The sequence below is a fragment of the Podarcis tiliguerta genome, assembly GCF_965153285.1.
Source record: "Podarcis tiliguerta genome assembly, chromosome: 14".
Taxonomy (NCBI): domain Eukaryota; kingdom Metazoa; phylum Chordata; class Lepidosauria; order Squamata; family Lacertidae; genus Podarcis; species Podarcis tiliguerta.
This window is the reverse complement of record NC_139547.1, coordinates 35076779-35096774: the sequence shown is the minus strand read 5'-3', so window position 1 is coordinate 35096774 and position 19996 is coordinate 35076779. Positions and strand designations below refer to the sequence as shown.

The following is a 19996-nucleotide window of genomic DNA, read 5'->3' as shown; positions in this document are numbered from 1 at the left end:
CTGTGGGAAGAAAAGGTGGAGGGAGGCTTTGTGAGAAGAGGTTGAGGTTGGTGGGGAAGGGGGGGGGCGCTTGCTGCCTCTCTTTGGGTTAGGCCCGAGCGGCTGCCTCTCCTCCCCCAGGGCACCACTCGCCTCTCTCTGGAGCCTTAACGGGGAGGAGAGCGAGGCAAGGGTCGATTTTAGCTTCCCCTCCATCCCCAGGTGCGAAAGCGTGGTATAGTGGATAGAGTGTCAGACAAGAACTTGGGAGAGCAAGGTTCCAATGAAGATCACTGGGGGACCTAGAGTAGGTCACCTGTCTCTCAGCCTACCACACAGGGTTGTTGTGAGGGGGAGAACGGAGAGCGGGAGAACAATAAAAGACCACCTTAAGTTCTTTGGAATACTAGATAGAAATCGTAATACTAATCTGCCCTTCACCCTGAGGAGGACTTATAACAATTATTATTATTCATTCATTCAGCCTTTATTGGCATAGCATTATTCCTATTTGTAATAATGTACTATTACTGTATCACCACTGAGTACAGCTCACAACTGTTCACAGGCAGTTCACAGACCAATCCATCAATTCATCCCTTCTGGAAGTAGAGGATTCAGATTCAAATCCAGGCCAGCGGGCTATACCCTTTCCTTCTCTTTTTGAGAGCAATGGGAAACCTCAGGTCAGATACTCCATTCCACTCGCCATCCCACCCAACACATGTGCTCCAGCTTTCCTGGGCTAGTATTGTTGATGCTCCTTATATGTTTTCTCATCTCTTTCATTCCTCCATTTGTGTGTATACTTCTGAAAACTCTGCCATTCCCCAAGTACAAGGTTCCCTGTTGCTATTGCACTGCACGCTGCTGTGTTTGCTAGGTAAGGATTTGCACTCTGAATGGAATTCCCCCTTCCATTCAGGTTGGCTGGTGACCCAGCATTCCTGCACATCTATCGGGGAAAGCCATGAAGTCAGTTTAATAGTCATCACAGGAACAATTGGTAGTTGCCTTGGACAGAATCATACCATTGGTCCATCTGGCTTAATATGGCCTACACTGAGTGGCAATGGCTCTCCAGGATTTCAGACGGAGGTGTCTCCCAGCCCTACCTGGAGACGCCGAGGATTGAACCTGAGAGTTCTGCATGTAAAGCAGATGCTCTGCCGCTGAGCTACAGCCCTTTCCCAACATGCTCCAGACACCCTTTGCACTGCTGCTGCTGCTGCTCTCATGCATCTTGGGCACAGAAAAGGCATAGCTGGGTCTCCAAAGGACAGGGGAGCCTTAGCAGGAATAGGGCTGGGACCTGCTATGCCGAGATCCAGGAGAAGAAAGGAAAGACCAAAAGGCAAAAACAAAACATATACATACAAAACGGGAGTCCTGGGCAGGGCTGGCCAGGTGGGGCGTTAAGGGTCCTGGGTGCTGAAGTTTTTATTTGTGGCCACGTGCATCTGAGTCTCGAAGGCACGAACCTCTTCCAGGGACATGTCTGTAACACGCAGAGATGCTCTCAAAGCTCAGAAAAGCAAGCCAGGCTTGGCACAAGGAGGCGCAGGAAACCCGGAGGCGTCGAGGCCCCACAAAGAGCCAACGAGGGGCCGTCACAAGACGCTGGTGCTGTGAGGGCCGCATCTCCGCCCTTTCAGAGAGACAAGGGGCCGGTCCCAAATGCACCACCAACTGCGATGGTGTCTGTGGACAGGCTTTCTCCTTCTTGCTGTGGGGAGCACATTTGGCCCCTTGGCCCTAACCCCACCCAACGGAAAATGGGCTGTGCAGGATGAGATCAAATCCTGCCTTCTAAACAGAGCCTGGCCATCTGCTCAGGGTAAGAGAGGTGCAAAATGTGGCGACTCAGTTCAGGGGACCTTTCCCAGATGTCTGCCAAGCGATGATCTGTACGCTGAGACGACGTGGGTTAAGGAACCCTTCTCTCTCAGGAGCAGAACTATCACAGCACAGATCGTCAGAAAAGGGGGAGGTTGAAGGCGAAAAGGGATGAGAAAGCCCTGAGCAGCAGTGGAGGGCAGAGTTGTTAGTACCATTATTCAGGAGACAGAGAAGGGGAGGAAAAAGCTACCAGGATCCCTAACAGGAAGGGCACAGGGAGTTGTTTTACGCAGAGGCCAATGACCCATTTAGTCCAGTCCTGTCAAGCTGCAGCTTGATCAGCACTCGTCTCTCCATCTTGTCGGCAGCCTCCTTCGCTGGCCACAGCTAATTTGGGTCACACTACACAGAGCTTAGGAGGCAGCTCATGGAACACAACTGCCTTCCTCTTGAAAAGCAGCTACAATCTTAAATTGTTCAGAATTATCGATGGGGAGCACAATCCAAAGCCCTGACAAAAATCTCATCTTGCATTAAATGACTACAGAAATGCACCAAGTTTCTAACCCTCCTGCAAAGTGAGGCCCCAAAATGTGCCCCGTTTGGTGGAATCTCAGAAAATAATGAGAGCAAAACAAACGTTTCCTTGGCCAGGGAGGTTTTTCTGCGGTAGTTCGTTGCTCCAATCCCTATGTAATTTAACTAAACTTTGTGAATTATGCCCTATGTGCTTAAATCCAAATAAATTAAGCAACCACGAATGTTAAAATGTATTTTAAACAATGAAAACAACACCGAGTGTATTTGGCGCTTTGGCTTTGTTATCTATCCTCTGCATAAGTTTCCAAGTTCTAGTGCCGCATTCTGCCAGCAGGTGGTGCTACAAGCGAACAGGCACTCTTCCTGAAACCTTCTGCACAGACACTGGTGGTTTCTTCCCAGCTATTCTGTTTGGTGCACTGCTCTCTCACCTCAGGTGCTTATAAGAACATAAGAAGAAACCTGATCAATCAGGCCGAAGGCCCATTTGGTCCTGTCCTTTGCCTCTGCCTCAGTATGCCAGAGCACTGTTCCAGCTCTCCAGGGTTTCAGGCAGGGGCCTCTCCCAGACCTGCCTGGAGAAGCCAGGGACCGAAACTGGTACCTTTTGCACAGCACGAAGCCACAGCCCTCCACGCCCCAAAGTCTCCTCCTGTTTGCCTTTAGCTGTTGCATTTGTTTCTGCAAACTGCTAGTTGCTTTGTGCTTCCTTTCAGAAGGACCAGTGGAGTGCAAATAAAATGAGGATGGCAGATGATGAAATAAAGGAGAATATAAGAACGCAAGAGCAGCCTGATGGACCATTGGTCCAGCATCCTGTTCTCACAGGGGCCACCCAGATGCCTGTGGAAAACCTGCAAGCAGGACCTGAGCTCAAGAACACTTTCCCCTCCTGCAGTTTCCAGCAAATGGCATTCAGGAGCATTACTGCCTCCAACCATAGAGGCAGAACGCAGCCATTTTGGCTAGCATCTGTGGATATCCTCCATGCACTTGTCTGATCCTCTTTTAAAGTCATCCCATCTCACTACAAAAGTGGCCAGCATTAATAGGCAAAGTAACCTAGCAAAGAGCCAACAACTCACAGCAAAAGGGGCAAGCCATGGGCTTCTCCAGACACCTCACACCCTCCCTGCTCCTTTTGCAGCGACCCTCATTTTCCCTTCTTCACTTTGATACTCTGCTGCCACCAGGGGGCGGCACAGGCAAGCACACAGCTGGACCGATGGAGTGGCCCCAGTGTGTGTGGGGAGGTGTGGGGAGGGACTGCATGGCCCATAGGTCCTCAGTTGTGGATCTAAAATGGGGAGTCAGGTTCTGTGTGCCCTCTCCTAGCAGGGAACCCAGCCACGCAAACAAGCCCACCCTTTCCAGGCTGCAATGCGTCCCAAGATGTTGCCTGACCCTTATAAAAAATACACTCCTTGGTTGGAGTTGTAAGAGGCCTTTGCATCACTGCCCTCCCAGAGTCCCAGATGCCAGCCTGACATGAACTGCACTTAATTCGTTTTCTGAGGACCTTATTCTCAGTTACTCCAGAAGGCAGGATGATGTAGGAACATAGGGTCAGACCATCGCTCCATCTAGCCCAATATCCCCTACACTGACTGGCAGAGGCTCAGACAGGTGTTTCTCCCAGCTCTGCCTGGAGATGCCAGGGGTCTTTTCTGCATGAAAAGCAGATGCTCCACTGCCAAGCTACAGCCCCTTTCTCTAACCTAGAATTAGAACCAATGGGTGGAAACGAGCAGGGGATCATGGCACATTCTGGCTGCAAAGTAGAATAAGCTTCCACCTGGTCAGATATGTTCGATAGTGGAATGCCACCTTGCCTCGGGAGCTGGCAGGATGCATTTAAAGAGAGGCGAGGTAGCAAGCAATGTCACAGATCCTGCAGTGAGCAAGGGTGGGCTGGATGGCTTCTCGAGGTTCCTTGTGTTGACTGTGATATTATAATTAGGCAGGAAAGGCCTAGGAGATCAGCCTTATTCTCTGGAAGTGAAATATTCCTGTGTTCCCTTGTGGTGTGGGGTTGCAGTAGAGAAGTGGTTCTGAATCCACTGGCTTGTTCTGTGTGTGTTTTCAGGGTTGGCGTCAGCTCCCAGTAACACCAGGCAGGTGAGAGCCCCCTTGGCACTGCTGCATGCTTAAGACCTCCTCCCGGGGGGGGGGGGTCCATAAGAATCAACAAGCTGACATTTTAAATTTCCCACAATGCCCCAGAGCAACACTAAATCAGGCTCCTCTGGGCATTATGGGAAATCTGAAGTGGCTGCCAGCACTGGTCTGAGAGCTGCTGCTGCTATGTAAGCCCACTGTAGGGGACAAGGAGGAGAGCCCCTCACCCCCCACCAGGCTGGAGTTGATCCTGTGCATGCACACTCAAGAGACCTTAGACCCAGGCAGCATTGGTACAAGAAAGCACAACCTCGGTCAACACTGGAGCAAAACTCAAAGGAAGAGGAGGCTCAGGAAAACGTTGGAGAGGGGAAATGAAGAGGACAGGGGTTGAGGGGAAAAGTTAGCTGGGTTAGAAAAGGAAGGTAAGAAAAAAGTGGGTTCAGGTAGTAATGTTCTGCCTTCCACTTACCTGCGGGAGTCTAAACACCTTTTTCGCTTACAGTTCCTCAGAAGGGGATTTGTGAGGTAAGAAGGACGCTGTGTCTCAGATAGTTTAGAGGGTTGAGAAATTTTGTGGCAGCTCCTAGCCAGAGGTGGCTTAGCAGCGGTTCTCAACCTGTGTGTTCCCAGATGTTGTTGGACTACAACTCCCATCATCCCTGACCACTGGTCATGCTGGCTAGGAATGATGGGAGTTGTAGTCCAACAACATCTGGGGACCCACAGGTTGAGAAACACTGGCTTAGAGGCACTACGGGGCTCTTTAATACAAGGGGTTTTTGTATGAGTTCTACAAGGGTGACACAGAGACTAAGGAGGAGCAAGATGACAGCCAGAGCCACACCTTCGATGGGCTATAAGGAGGAAGGCAGGCAGGTGGGGGCTGGCTGAGGGCAGAGTGAGATGGGTGGAGCAGTGGTCACTCTGATGGACCAGCCTCCACAGCTTTGGGTGATCACAACCCCACTCCTTTGCCAAGAAACCTAGAACTGCACACAACTGGACACGTTCGGTCAGAATTGATTTGCTACGTAACATTCCCCAAAGTGGATCCCAAAAGTTTGTGAACACTGATCACTGCTGTCCTTCCTCTCAGCTGTAGACCTCTTTGTTTCAGTATGAATTTAATTAACGGTGTATTGCTCTTTTGTGCACTTTGTGGAGATCTTCAAAACCAAGAAGAGGGCTAGAAACAGGTTTAGTAAATACAGATAAATAAAATAAGCGGGGCTTGAGATTTATGGGAGACACCAGTGACAGCTTTTAGCTCCAGGGGGAACAAAGCAAACGTTTTCCAAAAACAACATTTCCATTTGTGTGCAGTTGTAGGATCGCATCGGAGGGGCCCACACTCAAGAATGCAGGTCACAGATTAGTTACCGTTTAACCATCTTGTTGTACTTCCAATCAGGGGATTTAAAAGCACAGTGAAGGGCAGGAGGCTCTCCCCATTAATTCAGTGCATGCTTAAAGTTTAAAAAATGAGGGCCCTGCTCTGTGTTGCTGATTAGGAGGAAACAGGAGGTCTATACTGATGAATGCAAAATGCAATGATGTAAAGAGCAGGGCAGCCTAGGGGAAGGGGACCCTGAAGCTTGATTCTCCCACGGCCCAAAGAGTTTTCACACACTCTCTTCCCACCCACTCTGCAACCAGCAACACAGCAAAAAGGCTCACTTACCACACCACTCGTCCACCCAGGCAAAAGCTTGCCTGTGGCCGATCAGCAAGATGTCCCGGATGGCCTGCAACCCAAAACTAGGTTAACAACTCCTCAGGTATCTTCTATCTTTTGGGGGGCAATGATCACAGCAAGCCCCATGGGGAGGGTCACCCCCCTCCCACTTTAACCACCAAAGGCTGTTATGCTAGCAGAGCAGTTGAGAGCCCTGCCAGCAGGAGGCAGCAACGCACAGACTGATCTCCTATGCTCCAGAGAAGCCTTCCCTGTTTTGGATTGCACCTCCCATCAGCCCCAGCAAGCACAGTCCAGTCAGTGACTGCCTAACTCTGCTATAAAGCCAGTTGCTCCACGACCTTGCTGAGACAACATGGATGGTTGGCTCAGCTGCAGCAGCACTCTCTGCAGTCCTGAACACACCCTGATCTTCCTCCAAGGTGCTGACTTTTGCCTTCCCCAGGAAGCCAGGAACTTTTGAACTCCCCTGAGCCACCAGCCCTCCTTGGAGGCGGACATTCCTGAGGATCACAATGGCAATCAATTTTGTTTCAGGGATGATGGGCTTTGTAGTCTAGCAGCATCTAGGCAGGCAAAGGTTCCCCACCCCTGGCACAGAATATTGCTCTGAGGCAGGGGGATAATCTGATGAGAATCAAGGACTTCTCAAAACTCAGGAAGGGTACCTCCCACACTCCCTGCAAAAGCAGGGCCCATTCCATCCCTCCAGGTCCCCAAATGTCTCCAGGCTGAGCTCTCACCTTGTGAGCAAACTGCTCCACCCGTGTCTGCAGCCCCCACACCTCAAACTTGACCGTCACCAGCTTGTAGGAGCACATGATGGGTTTGGTATGCTCTCGCCAGCCCTCCCGCAGCGGGCCACGGCCAGTCTTGGTCGAGCTGAAGTACCGGAGATCCTACCAACATGGAGAAGACAAGTATAAGGAGCCGGTGGACCTCCATTTGAATAGTTTTAGAGGAAGACTGGACAAATTCCTGGAGGAGAAGGCTACCAATGGCTAGTAGCCATGATGGTTGCAATTTGCCTCCATGGTTGATGGTTCATTTTGATGGGTCCATCAGACCAACACTGGGTACAGCCCAGGATTCCTGGACTACACAGGCCTTTGGTCTGATTCAGCAGGGCTCTTGTTAAATGGAGCCTCCACACTCAGAGGCAGTGTACCTTGGAATGCCAGTAGGTGAGGGACAAACGCAGGCAGAAGGCTTCCTGCCCTGCCTGTGGGCTTCCCAGGGACATCTGATAGGCCACAGAGGACGATGGACAAGATGGGCCTTTGGTCTGATGCAGGGCTTCGCTTAACAGTCACAGCAGGACTCTGGCAAGGGAAAGGCCACACACAAACCTGGGTAGACAGGTGCCTTACCTCTAGGCTCCGGTAGTAGCGCTCTGGGATTTCATCAAAGGCGATATCCAGGAATGTCACATCGTGGTCTCCCAATATGTTTTCCTTGTGGAAGATCTGAGAGGGCAAGAGGTAGAGAAAGAGATGGGGCTGTCAGGCCAGCAGCTTGGATGTAGGGCAGGGCATGATGCACAACAACTGGGGAAGGCCGTAGCTCAGTGGTAGAACATCTGCTTTGCATGCTGAAGGCAGTGGCGTAGCGTGGGTTGTCAGCACCCGGGGCAAGGCAAGTAATTTGCGCCCCCTAACCCGTGGATTTGCGCCCCCTAACCCCCAGATGTTGCGCCCGGTGCGGCCGGCCCCCCCCTGCACCCCCACGCTACGCCACTGGCTGAAGGTCCTGGGTTCAATCCCCAGCATCTCTAGGGCATGCTTCGCATCTGAAATCCTGGAGAGCCTCTGCCAGCCAGTGTAGACAATACTGAGCTAGGTGGACCAAGGGTCTGACCTGCCTTCTTAATTTGTGTCCCTCCAGATAATATTGGACTGAAGCTCTCATCATTCCTGGCTCCTAAAGAACTGGGAGCTGTAGTTTGTTTAGGGTGCAGAGAGCTGTTGGGAAACCCCTATTCCCTCCAAACTACAATTCTCAGAGTTCCCTGGGAAGAAGGACTGATTGTTAAACCCCTCTGTTAATTGTGGCTCTGAACGTGGGTCTCCTCCCAGCACTCTTAACAAACTACTGTGTCAACAATTTTTTTTTGGGGGGGGAAGGCTAGAATGTAGATTGTAAGCTCCTCAGGGCAGGGACCTGTCCTCTGCAAAATGTCATGCAGCAGAAAGCCCCTTGCCAACCTGTCTCCAACTGGAGGACATCAGCCTTAAGTTTCAAAGAGCAGCAGCCAATCAGAGTAGGACCTGCTGGCTAGATGGGGGAACGGACCACAGATTCCATACAAAGGAGAGGCATGTTTCCCCCTTAACTGAAGCTCCTGATTGGCCACACTGCAAAACAAGGAACCCAAGGCACGGAAGGACACCCTCCCCACCTCCCATTGCATCCTGTTGCCTCTTGGAGGTTGTCAGTTAGGGGTGGCAGACAGTTCTGTGCCAGGTTGAGAACTCTTCCCAATAAGCACTTACATTTGTGCTGTCTCCGCAGTTGTCCTCGTACTTGGTCTCTATGTAGATAGAGAACTTTGGCAGGAAAGAGCACTGTAAAAGAAGCGAGGAGGAGAATCTGAGAACGTAAACCAGGGATGGGGAACCTGTGGTCCTCCAGATGTTAGCCATGCTGGCTGGGGATGGGGAGGGGTGATGGGAGCTGCAGTCCAACAACCACCCGCTCCCCATCGCTAATACAAGTGGACAGATGCAGCTGGCAAAGACGAAGGCAGGCAACTACCCACTGCTAGTTGCTGCTCCCTCTCGCCTGCCTGGTCATGGATAACTCAACACCCAAAGGCATACTATGGACTCAGCTGCACAGCTGCAATTATAACGTTATAAGTGCATGATAAAAATGTGACACCAATGGCACTGGAGAGCTCAATGGCAGATTGCACATATATTTTATAGTGTGTTCCCCACCCCACCCCATAGCATATTCATGGTGTTTTCTATATCTGTGTAGATCCAGCCTGTGTGCCAGGGATGAAGGAGAGAGAAGTGAAGACTGCAGCACTTGCTGAAAGACACCAGCTTGTAAAATCAGGCATGTGTGTCTAACAGTGCGATCCTATACACAGTCACCTGGGAGCTAGTCCTACTGGACTCAACGGGGCTTACCACTGAGCAGAAAGGATTGAATGGGTGCAATGCTGCAAAAATGGCCAATAATTTAAAGGGCCAGGGTGGGAAGAATAAAGGAAGTGTGTTGGAAAATGGAGGAATGGGAGGGTTCTGCCCAGATTGATCAGGTTATGCTTCTTTATAATGTACAGGTCTGGTAGCAAAGCCTAGATCATCTCTTTGTTTTATCTATTATCACATTTATACCCCACCTTTCTTCCAAGGAGCTCAAGGCGGCATGTACGCCTCTCCCACTCTCCATTACATCCTCACAACAACTTTGCAATGTAAGCCAGGTCATAAGAGATAGTGACTGGCCCAAGGGCACCCAGTGGGCCTCATGGCTGAGTGAGAATTTGGCCCTAGTCCAACACTCCAGCCACTACACCTCAGTGGTGCTATCATGCATTATAATTTTGGGGGGAGGGAAATCCAGCTGCCATCAACCTCTGCTAGCACGGCCAACGGCTGAGGAATAATAATAAGAATTTATTTATACCCTGCCCATCTGGCTGGGTTTCCCCAGCCACTCTGTGCAGCTTCCAACAAAAAATGACTCCCAGGCTGCACACCTGGTCCTTCAGGGGCACAGTTACCCCATTCAGGACCCCAAGAACAGTACTTCTGTCTTGTCAGGATTCAACCTCAATCCGCTACCTGCCATCCATCCTCCAACCAGCTCCAGACACTCATAGAGGACCTTCACTGCCTTCACTCATTCTGATTTAAAAGAGAGGTAGAGCTGAATGGAGCTGCAGACCAGCAACATCAGGAAGGCCCAAGGTTGGAGCAGGCTAGCCTAACCTACCTCGCAGGGTTCTTGTGAGGAAACAGTGGTGTTGGAGAGGCCATGTCAGCCACTATCAGCTTCTTGAAAGAAAGGGGAGGATAAACCTGGGGTAATTCACAGGCTGACCGTGACATCCCCAAACAGGTCCTTCCCTTCCTCCCTGTCGCACATTCACATGCTCCCATGCACAGCCTCCTGCCTGGAGGAGTTGGTGCTGCCTCAGGACCACTCTGGAAGCCCAGGCTACAAGCCGTTCCTTTGGAGAAGCAGCAAAGTGCCTAACACGCAAGCACATCTTGGCACTTACCGTGTACTCTGAGCCGATGGCGAGGCGATTCCAGGAATCCGCAGGACAGCAGATGAAAGAGACAGAGAAAACCAGCGATGAGATGGGGAGGGACAGTTGCCGCGGGGGTCATAACTGAATTTCCCTTGACAACTTAAGCCACCCAGCTCCAGCGCAACAGCCCAGGCAGAAAGGAGAAGCATTGGCTAAGGTTCCCTGCACTCAGCCATGTTCCTATCAGGAAAGCTGCAAATGGAAATTCAGGGAAGCCTTTTGCCCAACCTGATGGGTGGCTCAGGAGTTGTATCTAATTAAAGTTCAAAAGATTCATATACCGCTTGACTGTAGGAAACCTCAAAGCAGTTTACAAAGAGAATAAAACACTGAGATCATTCTTAAGAACAAAACATAGAAAAAAACCAACAAACCATAAACACATCAGCATTCTAAATATCTGGGTAAGCTTGTCTAAACATTTTCAGCAGGTGCCAAAGGCAGTATGGTGAAGACGTCTGCCTGACATCAATCTTTTAGTGTGGCAGCTCCTACACTTTCGAATTCCCTATTTTTATATATATCTGTGTAGATCCATTCTATGTGCCAGGGACGGAGGAGAGAAAAGTGAAGATTGCAGCTACCTCACCCGACACTATTCCATTCTGGGGTTCTCAAGAGGTCTCTAGTTGGGCCCTGAAGAAAGAGGTTGTTGGGTGAGACGGAGACTTGTCAGATTCAGAAGAGCTCTCCTTACCTGTGATTGTGTACGGGTAATAGTTCCAGGCCTTCTCTGTGATGTAGAATATTCGTGGCGTCACAGCGCGAGCCCAGCTAGGCAGCTTGCTAATGGTGGGACAGCACAGCATAAAGGGGGAAGCAGAGAAAATCTTAAAATGGGCATGTCTAAGCCCAAGTAGGCAAATCTTTAAAACCCAAAAGGGATGTGTAAGTGCTGTGGCTCAGGGGGCAGAGGATCTGCCTTGCATTCATGAAGTCCCAGGTTCAATCCCCAGCGTCTCCAGTTAGGGCTGGGGAAAGACCTCTGTTCAAAACCCCAGAAAGCACAGAAGATAAACTGAGGCAGAAAAACTGTAAGGCACCAGGGACTTTGCATTGCAGACTCTGACAGTTAAGGCCCAGGCCACGTATTCTAAACAGTGTTTTTGCCTGGCTGGAATGAGTCCTTGAACTCTGATTCTGCCTCTTGCTTAGCTGGAAAGGGGCAGAGAGAGGTGTGTGCATGTGTGTAGAAACTACTGTACAAAGGTAACGTTTACATCCATTGCTCTGCACATTTTTGCCTCAGGCCCCACACACCACTGGCATGTGGCTCTTGGAAGGTTCCCGAGAAGGAAATACGGCCCTTGGGCTGAAAAATGCCCCGCCCAACAGCCAAATGCTTCCATGTGGCTGGAAGGAATGGCTGAGCACAGACACAAGTTTGTAGCACCTGGGGCAGGGAAGGGAGAGCGAAGACAGGAGTGTTTCTTTGTCACTGTGTCGCGACGGGCTCAGCGAGGAAGACGCTGGCTCTCGCATCGCTTTAGACCAGCAGCTGAAATCTCACCGGCTTTCCTGCAGATGGATCAAGCGATGCGGCACCCAAACTGAGGGGTGGGAAAAGGCAAGGGCCCCTCCGTCCCAACCACTTTGATTAGATTCTGCACTCTATAAATAGCATCCCCCGAGAGGAGAATCGTGAGAATGCAGTCTAAAAATACCACCCCCTCTTGCACGGATGGCTCCCGCAGCAGCTAGCGGTGCAGTGAGACAAGTCCACGCAGCCAAAGCTGTCTCCGAAAGACACGTTCTGAGCCAATGGACAGTTGGGCAAAAGAGGACAGGTCTCGGCAGCCTAGGAGGGAAGCTTGCAGCGAGGGAGGTGCATGTGAGCGTGTGGAAGCAAGGGGAAGAAAAGAAAGGGTGGAGCCGGGAAGCAGAGAGGGGCTGCCTGCCTGATCCATTATGCCGGGAGCATTTGGAAGCAAGGGGATTTAGCCTTGATGAAGCTTATAAGCATTGCCTATTTTCAGCTGGGTGGGTGGAATGACAAGTGAAACTACCTGTAAGGCCAAGTACATGGGCAAGCCAAGATGTTTTGCCATCCTGAGCATGTCAGAGAGCCAGAACAGAGCCTCTGCTTGGAAAGATGCCTGTAGCAGCTGTTGGTTTTGACGAATGGTAAGGGTTAGGCAGAGGGACACGGGTGGCGCTGTGGGTTAAACCACAGAGCCTAGGACTTGCTGATCAGAAGGTTGGCGGTTCAAATCCCCGCGACGGGGTGAGCTCCTGTTGCTCAGTCCCTGCTTCTGCCAACCTAGCAGTTCGAAAGCACGTCAAAGTGCAAGTAGATAAATAGGTACCGCTCCGGTGGGGAGGTAAACGGCGTTTCTGTGCGCTGCTCTGGTTCTCCAGAAGCGGCTTAGTCATGCGGCCACATGACCCGGAAGCTGTACGCCAGCTCATTTGGCCAATAAAGCGAGATGAGCGCCGCAACCCCAGAGTCGGTCACAACTGGACCTAATGGTCAGGGGTCCCTTTACCTTTATGGGTTGGGCAACATGGCGCTGGACTACAACTCCCACCAGCCCCAGTGTTTGGGGTGATGGCTATTGTAGTCTAGCAACATCAGCGGCAGAGTATATGTGTTGTATGCAAGGTTCAATCCCTGGCATCTCCAAGCAGAGCTAGGAAAGACTCCTGCCTAGAAACCCTGCAGAGCTGCTGCCAGTCAGTGTAGGCAATGCTGAGCTAGATGGACCAATGGCTTGGCTTGGTATAAGGCAGCTTCTTGTGTTCTTACCCCATGCTAACACCATCTGTGCAAACTGCACACACGTAGATGCACAGACACACACACACTCCCAGTCACGTTCAGCATAACCACCAGCTCTACAAGGCCTAGATTTGTTTAGCAGCAGTAGCAGAAAGGAACAAGGAAATTATAGCAAAGCACAGTAACTTCCTCATTCCACTCTGCTCTGGTGCTTCTAAGCCAGACATCACTGGAAGTCAGCCAAAGGAGCCAGCACTCCACTAACTGGCTCATCAATGGGCTGAGACATAGGGCTGGAAGGCAGCTCTCTGCAGGTGGCTACAGCAGCTGCCACAACTGATGGCTGCTACTGTCACAGAGAGGCTTCTCTCCATGTGCAAGCATTACGTAGAGCTCACATATGAACCAGGGTCACAGCGACAGGAAGCAACTACCACCACCAAGTCAGCTGGACTCTCCCACCAAGATTTACAGAGAAAGAGGATTATTTCAAGGAAAGGCTGTAGCTTAGTGACAGGGCATGTTTTGCATACAGAAGGTTCCAGCAACTGGCATTCAGAGGCATACTGCCTCTGTCAGTGGAGGCAGAACACAGATGTTGTGGAATACTAGAGATGTGCATGTTGGGGCTGATGGGAGTTGGAGTTGAAAAATTCTGGAGGACACTAGATTGGCAAAGTGTGAGCTTGGGTCTTCAACCATAGGTTCCCAGATGTTGGTGGACTACAACTCGCATGGTCCCTATTAGCTAAGTTGGCTGGGAAGGATAGTTGTAATCAAGAACATCTGGGGATATTTCAAAAACCTCATATGGAGGAGCAGTTTGAGAACAAAACGTGGGAGCATGGCCTTGTGGTTAAAGTTTACAAGGATTTTTTTATTTCTTAGTGGCAGGAGTTCATCAGATTTCCTGCTCAACTGGTTCTCTGTGTTCTAATGGCTTTTCTTTGTCTCACCAAATGCCAAGATTTAACTGTTATTGTCTCTTGGTGAAACTTTCCTCTGCATTGTCCAGTTCTCTGGCATTAATGTCTACAAAATAAAGAGGCAGAGCAGCCTTTTCCCAACATGGTGCAAATAATGCATAGATGTAGGATCACACACACACACACACACACACACACACACCTCTTCTGCCTTGTGTATGCATTGCAGGAAACCCTGACCAGCACCCAGTTTTTCCAAAGTGCAAATGTTTCAGGACAGTGTTGACCTTTTAAATAGAAGGATACGCTTCTCACCCTTCCAGTGTGCAAAACAGAGATGGGGAAGCTTTCTCGGCCCGAGGGCCACACCCCCAAACGGGAATCTTCTGGGGGGCATGTGCCAGTGGTGAGTGGGGCCAGAGGCAAAAGTAGGTGGAGCAATTTATGTGATTCTTTGTACAGCTGGCTACATTCTAGCTGCACAAAGCCGAAGTTTTCTATACCTCCAGGAAGCAAGAGGTGTTATCACAGTTTAAGGACACATTTCAGGTAGAAAAAAAAACACTCAGGAAGGGCAGCCAATGAAGGATGTGGCTTGGGGAGTGTCCCAAGGGCCAGACAGGAGGTCTGAAGGGCCACATTCAACCCCCAGAGCCAAGATTCCATCTAGGTACACATAAATTTTTGCCATCTAACAAAGCCTAGGAAGAGAGAAGGTCAACTAAGGCAAAGAATCACAACATTTGGGGGCGGTCACTGAGAAGGCCCTTCCTCTTGTCCCTATCAGCCGAGCCACCTCGATACGATACAGTATCTTGATTGTCATTGTCCCATCCAGAACAATGAAATTGAAAAATCTACATAATACATTCAAAAACCCCTAAAAGCTCTGAAACCCCATTTTAAAATACAATATGCTCCTACAGAGACTCCTTATACTGCGTTTAAAGCCAGAATTGCATTTGGGTAGAAACTGTTTCTCAGGTGGCTAGTCCTAGTCTTTATAACCCTGTACCTTCTTCCAGAAGGCATGACACAGAGAAGGGCCTCTCTGCCAGATCTTAGGGTCTAGGAAGTCCTTCACACTCATCTGTGCGCATACACTAACATGCCCCACTCCACTGACAGGTATGCCTGCTTTGCAGAGAGCACCTTCGTGAGGAACGGGGTCAAGTCAAGCAGAGACAGCTCCGTAGGTGGCAGATGTGAGCAAGGGGAGAGGGAGGGCTATGCCTTTTGTCTCCAGCGGTTTTCAAACAAAAGCCAGTCTTGAGTAATTGTCAGAATCCATGACAAGTTAATTGGAAAGCAAAGAACAAATGGGGAGAACAGCAAAACACTGAATCAGCAAGGTACAGCTGGTGGGTGGAGGGGGGGGGGACGATGATAAAGCTCAGTGGCAGCGCACGTGTTTTGCATGTACAAACTCATACCCCACTGGCTAAAAGCACACTGACCTGTAATCTGAGCATGGGCATCCACACGGGATGGGAGAGCCCCCCCCCTCTTCCAGAAGAGCCATGACCCCCAGATCTTCAGCCTTCATTGTGCAAAACGAAAAGGCTTGGCCACATCCGTACCATGCACAATACTACATGGCCCCAACTGCACGATATGTGTAAAGAAGTATTGCACTACTTTTAAACAATCGTGGCTTTCCCCCAAAGAATCCAGAAGCTTTAGAGTTGTTGTGAGACCCCTATTCCCTGCCTAGAGTGGTTTAGCAGGCAATTCCTCTTCCTAGAGAAGTCTTGAGAATTCTAGCTGTCTGAGGCATCTCCTGACAACTCTCAGCAACTCTTAACAAACACTACTTCCCACGGTGCTTTGAGGGAAGCCATGACAGTACAAAGTGGCATCAGAGTGGTTTAAATGTATAGTGCTTTTTAGAACGCTTAAAAAAATATTGTTTGGTACTGGTTGTGTTTCTTGCCTTGAAGCTCCTCGGGAGGAATGATGGGAGATAATAATCTCAGATCATGATCTCTTTAAAAAAAAAGAACAACCCAAAACCACACACACAAAGATAACAAAAGCCACTGGCTGGCTTCTCACCTGGAGAGGTGCACACGTTTTTCGGTGAACTGGCCACAGCCGTGGACAGGGTCTTCGTGGGGCTCATTCTTCACCACTTCAACACCTTCCCCTTTGTCGCTCTCTTGGTGGCTGTGCTTGCTGATGGTGTACAGCTGCCCAACACGGTACTGTTAAGGAAATACAAAAGACTGTCATCTTGCACAGCTCAAGAAGCCGAGTTGAGGGGGCCCTGAGTGGGGAGGACTGAGAGCCCCTCTGCCTGCCATTCTCTCAGCCAAACAAACTCTGCCTGCCTGAAGCTGGACTGGGCTGTTGAGATCTGAGACTCAACACAGCGGCATTCCCGTTATTTCCATTGTGTGGGTGTAAGTGCTGTTCCTTAAATGGCCAAAACAGCCCCCTCTGCCCACAAAAGGGAAGGGGACGCCAAACTTGGGGGAACCCCTAAGGTCAATATACAGTCTGTCCTTCTCTAAGCTTCCAAACCTCCCCTTCTGTCCAAAATCTGTAATATGTGGATAATGGCCTACACTAGAGAGTTGTCCTAAGAGTTACTGGGACAATATACCAAGAGTGTTTGACCACTCCAAGGCTGAAATCCTTTACACACACCTGGGAGTAAATCAATGACTTACTACTTCTTTAAATATATATGACTTCTTATCATACAAAAACACGTGTTGTCTCTTTTTTTCAAGTTGTGTTTTCTACAATTCAGTTTCATTTGTTGTGAGACATTAGTGTTACATACAATGTTAAGTTATGAGGAAAAGAGGGAGAGAGAGGGGGAAAGGTGAGTGGGGTGGTTATATTAATAAGACTTACTTCTAAGTAAATATGTATAGGATTATGCTATAAAATACCACACTATTTTTTTAAGCTTTCCTTTTTTTGGAACCTTTTTTTTTAATAGCTCTAAACGGTTTTTATGGGGTTTGGGTTTTTTTGCAAGATGCTCCCTTGTTAATTTGTCTTTTAAAACTGCTTTCATCTGGGTATGATCCCAAACCTAGCAAATGTTCTATTTTTACAAATTCCGCCTCTGTGTCCCCACAAGCCTCTTCAACTGAACCAAGAAATCTTATCTGGAGCTTTACCACAAGAACGAAACATGTAGGAAATGAGATGCTAAGTACCTAACACCCACCCACTCGATAATCTGGCAAAATCCTTGCAAGCTCACATCCCCAACTTTATCTAAAAGCATGCAGTAAATGTAGATGGACACATCTATTATTTTCCTGCTCCTTGCAGTAAGAAGAATAGCTCATCAGGGTCAAGGGTAGATGAAACCTTTTCTTCCAAACATTGAGCTTTCAATTCATGCATAGATACACAAACACACACTCACATATATTTAAAGTTAATCAGGATCATTCAATTGTGGCAACTTGAAACTGTTCAGCTCAGGCTAAGCTTTCCCACTGAATTTACCTGCATTTATTTCATTTTTAAAGCACTTCCCCACACAAGGCACACAAAATGGTGCACTAAAAAAAGGAAGGCTATGTCCACACCATAGACTGCAAGCGTGTGGTTCCTCCATCTCCCATCATCCCTGACCACTGGCTATTTTGGCTGAGAACATAGTCCTGGACTAGGTGGGCCTTGGCCTTGATCCAGCAGGTAGGCTCTTCTGACAATCTTACGGTGGACGAAACTCCTCCTGGTCTGGCCTTTCCTCTGCATTGTGAACTGTAAGCTCTTGGGAGGCAGAGACCCTGCCCTCTTGTATTCTGGAAAGTGCCATGCGCACTGAGAGCACTACATCACTAAATCAAACAAAACAAACAAGCTACAATGGAGGAAACTTCTCTTGGCTTCCCTGCACCCGGTCACCATTTCATGGACCACTTTCTGGAAAACAGGAGGTGTGATGTGTAGCGCACAGCACCGAAGACAGATCACCCGAGTGCCGGCAGCAGAGCCAGGGCAGATAAGGAGGGAGCTCCCCACCCCTGCGCCTGCTGCACACCAGACTCCCAAAGTGCCTAAGCAGAGCCTGGGAATGTCCTGGTCTCAGTAAGGGCTGTTTTGCACGCATGGGAGAATCCATCCTGGCTCGAGAAGGTCACGGCTGGGGCACTTTGGGGAAGCCCAGTTAGGCTGTGTTTACGGCGAAGAATGACCTTGGCCTGTCCTGAACGGGGAGGCCGCAATTCCCAAGGTTGGAATGAATCCAGGCACGTGACAACAACGAGAAAGCTGTGTGTGTGTGTGTGTGTGTGTGTGTGTGTGTGTGTGAGAGAGAGAGAGAGAGAGAGAGAGAGAGAGCTACAAGCTGTGTACACGGCATACATTTAAAGCACATTTCCCCCCGACCCAGAGGAAACCTGTAGGGAAATGCAGTTGGTAAAGGATGCTGGGAACTGTAGTTCTGTGAGTGGTGAACTATATAGCTCCCAGGACTCTTTTGGGGGGGGGGATAATGTGCTTTAAATGCAATGCATGTACACAGTCAGAAAGATGCAGAATCAGAGTGGGAGATTTTGAGGCAGGGGTGGTGCTGCTTTTTTCAGCCTGAGGGCCGCATTCAGCTCTGGGGAACCTTTCAAGGGCCACATAGCAATTCTGGACAGGGCCAAAGGGGGGGGGGGGGACTGGCAGAAGCTGGCTGGGTTCTGAACACACAATCCTCTCTACCCTCCATTCAGGGAAGCAAGGGGCATGACTGGGGCTCAAGGACACATTTCAGCCAATTTCAGGGTGCAAAGAAGGGCCTATGAGAGGTGTGTGGCTCGGGAGACATCTGGGAGCCAGAGTGAAAGGCCCAGGGGGTAGTATTTGGCCCCTCACTCTTGCTTTATGAGAATATTTTCTCAAATGACAAGCCCGTGTATTCACCAGACACTGTAGTCAAGAGGTAAGGAGGCAACATAATGCATGAAATGTTGCTGCCATCCTTATGAGCACCGGATGAGAATGTGGTTGGGATGCTGGAAGGAACATGGGAAGCGAGGAACTGAGTCAGACGCTTGGTCAAGCTAGTCCAGTACTATCCACACTGACTGGCAGCAGCTCTCCAGGATTTCAGACAGCGTTCTCTCCTGGCCTTGCCTGGAGATGTCAGGGATGGAACCAGGGATCTTCTGCATGCAAAGCAGATGTCCTATAACTGAGCTGCAGCTTTTCCCTGCAATGTCTCCACCAGCTTGGGCTGCTTAATGGCTCTCTCCAAGCTATTTAGACTGGGGCTGCATCTCTCCACTGGTCCTATGCAAATGGAACAGCAGCACCTGGAGCCACGGATTCCTGGTTTTGACCTGACTCAGCCTTCTGGGCTCTGGGCTTCCGTTTGCCGGCTGCTTACGGCTCGGCTCCAACAATTGCACAAACCACAGCTATTCCTTTGGGGGGTGCAGCACATTCAGTTCCTGTGCCGTCCTGGAAAACGGAAAAGTCATCCAACCACAGCGGCTTGATATTTGCATGTGTGGGCCTGGGTAACTATGGAAAAAAACTCACCCGTCAAATTCAGCTCTCCAAGGGATCGGCTCAGCCTGAAGCTCCCCAGGCTAATATTCTCTCGTCTCGTTCCTCTCCGAGAGCGACTCCCCTCCTATGCAGCCTCCCGTTAAAAAGATAAGCTTTTAAAGTAGCCGATGTGTTGTTTCCTTATGGCTTTCCATGGTGTGGTTGACTTATTTAAAAGAGATGGTTTCAAAAGCAAGGCTGGGGAGGGTGTCTGGCCTGGAGAGAGTCCTGAGGGCCAAGCAGAGAGGAATGGAGGGCTGGATTTATTTCCCCCTCTGTAGCCTGCAAGGGATTTTCACTCAGTTGTACAGCATGTCCTTTGCATGCAGGATCAATCTGTCGCATCTCCAGGTAGGGCTGCAAGAGAGCCTCTTGTCCTGAGACCCTGGAGAGCT

General features: G+C 49.8%; 1 protein-coding gene across 1 annotated transcript in view; it reads right to left on the bottom strand.

Annotated features, from left to right (window-relative positions):
- LOC310664747 (cytoplasmic phosphatidylinositol transfer protein 1-like) overlaps nt 1-19996 on the bottom strand; it is a 48281-nt gene that overhangs the window by 3805 nt on the left and 24480 nt on the right. The window contains exons 3-9 of the mRNA XM_083414308.1: nt 16146-16294; nt 11143-11231; nt 10413-10420; nt 8668-8739; nt 7546-7641; nt 6919-7074; nt 6161-6224 (exon numbers count right to left, since the gene is read on the bottom strand). Of these exons, the coding sequence (XP_083270434.1) occupies nt 6161-6224; nt 6919-7074; nt 7546-7641; nt 8668-8739; nt 10413-10420; nt 11143-11231; nt 16146-16294 (634 nt within the window). The remainder of the gene's footprint in view (nt 1-6160; nt 6225-6918; nt 7075-7545; nt 7642-8667; nt 8740-10412; nt 10421-11142; nt 11232-16145; nt 16295-19996) is intronic.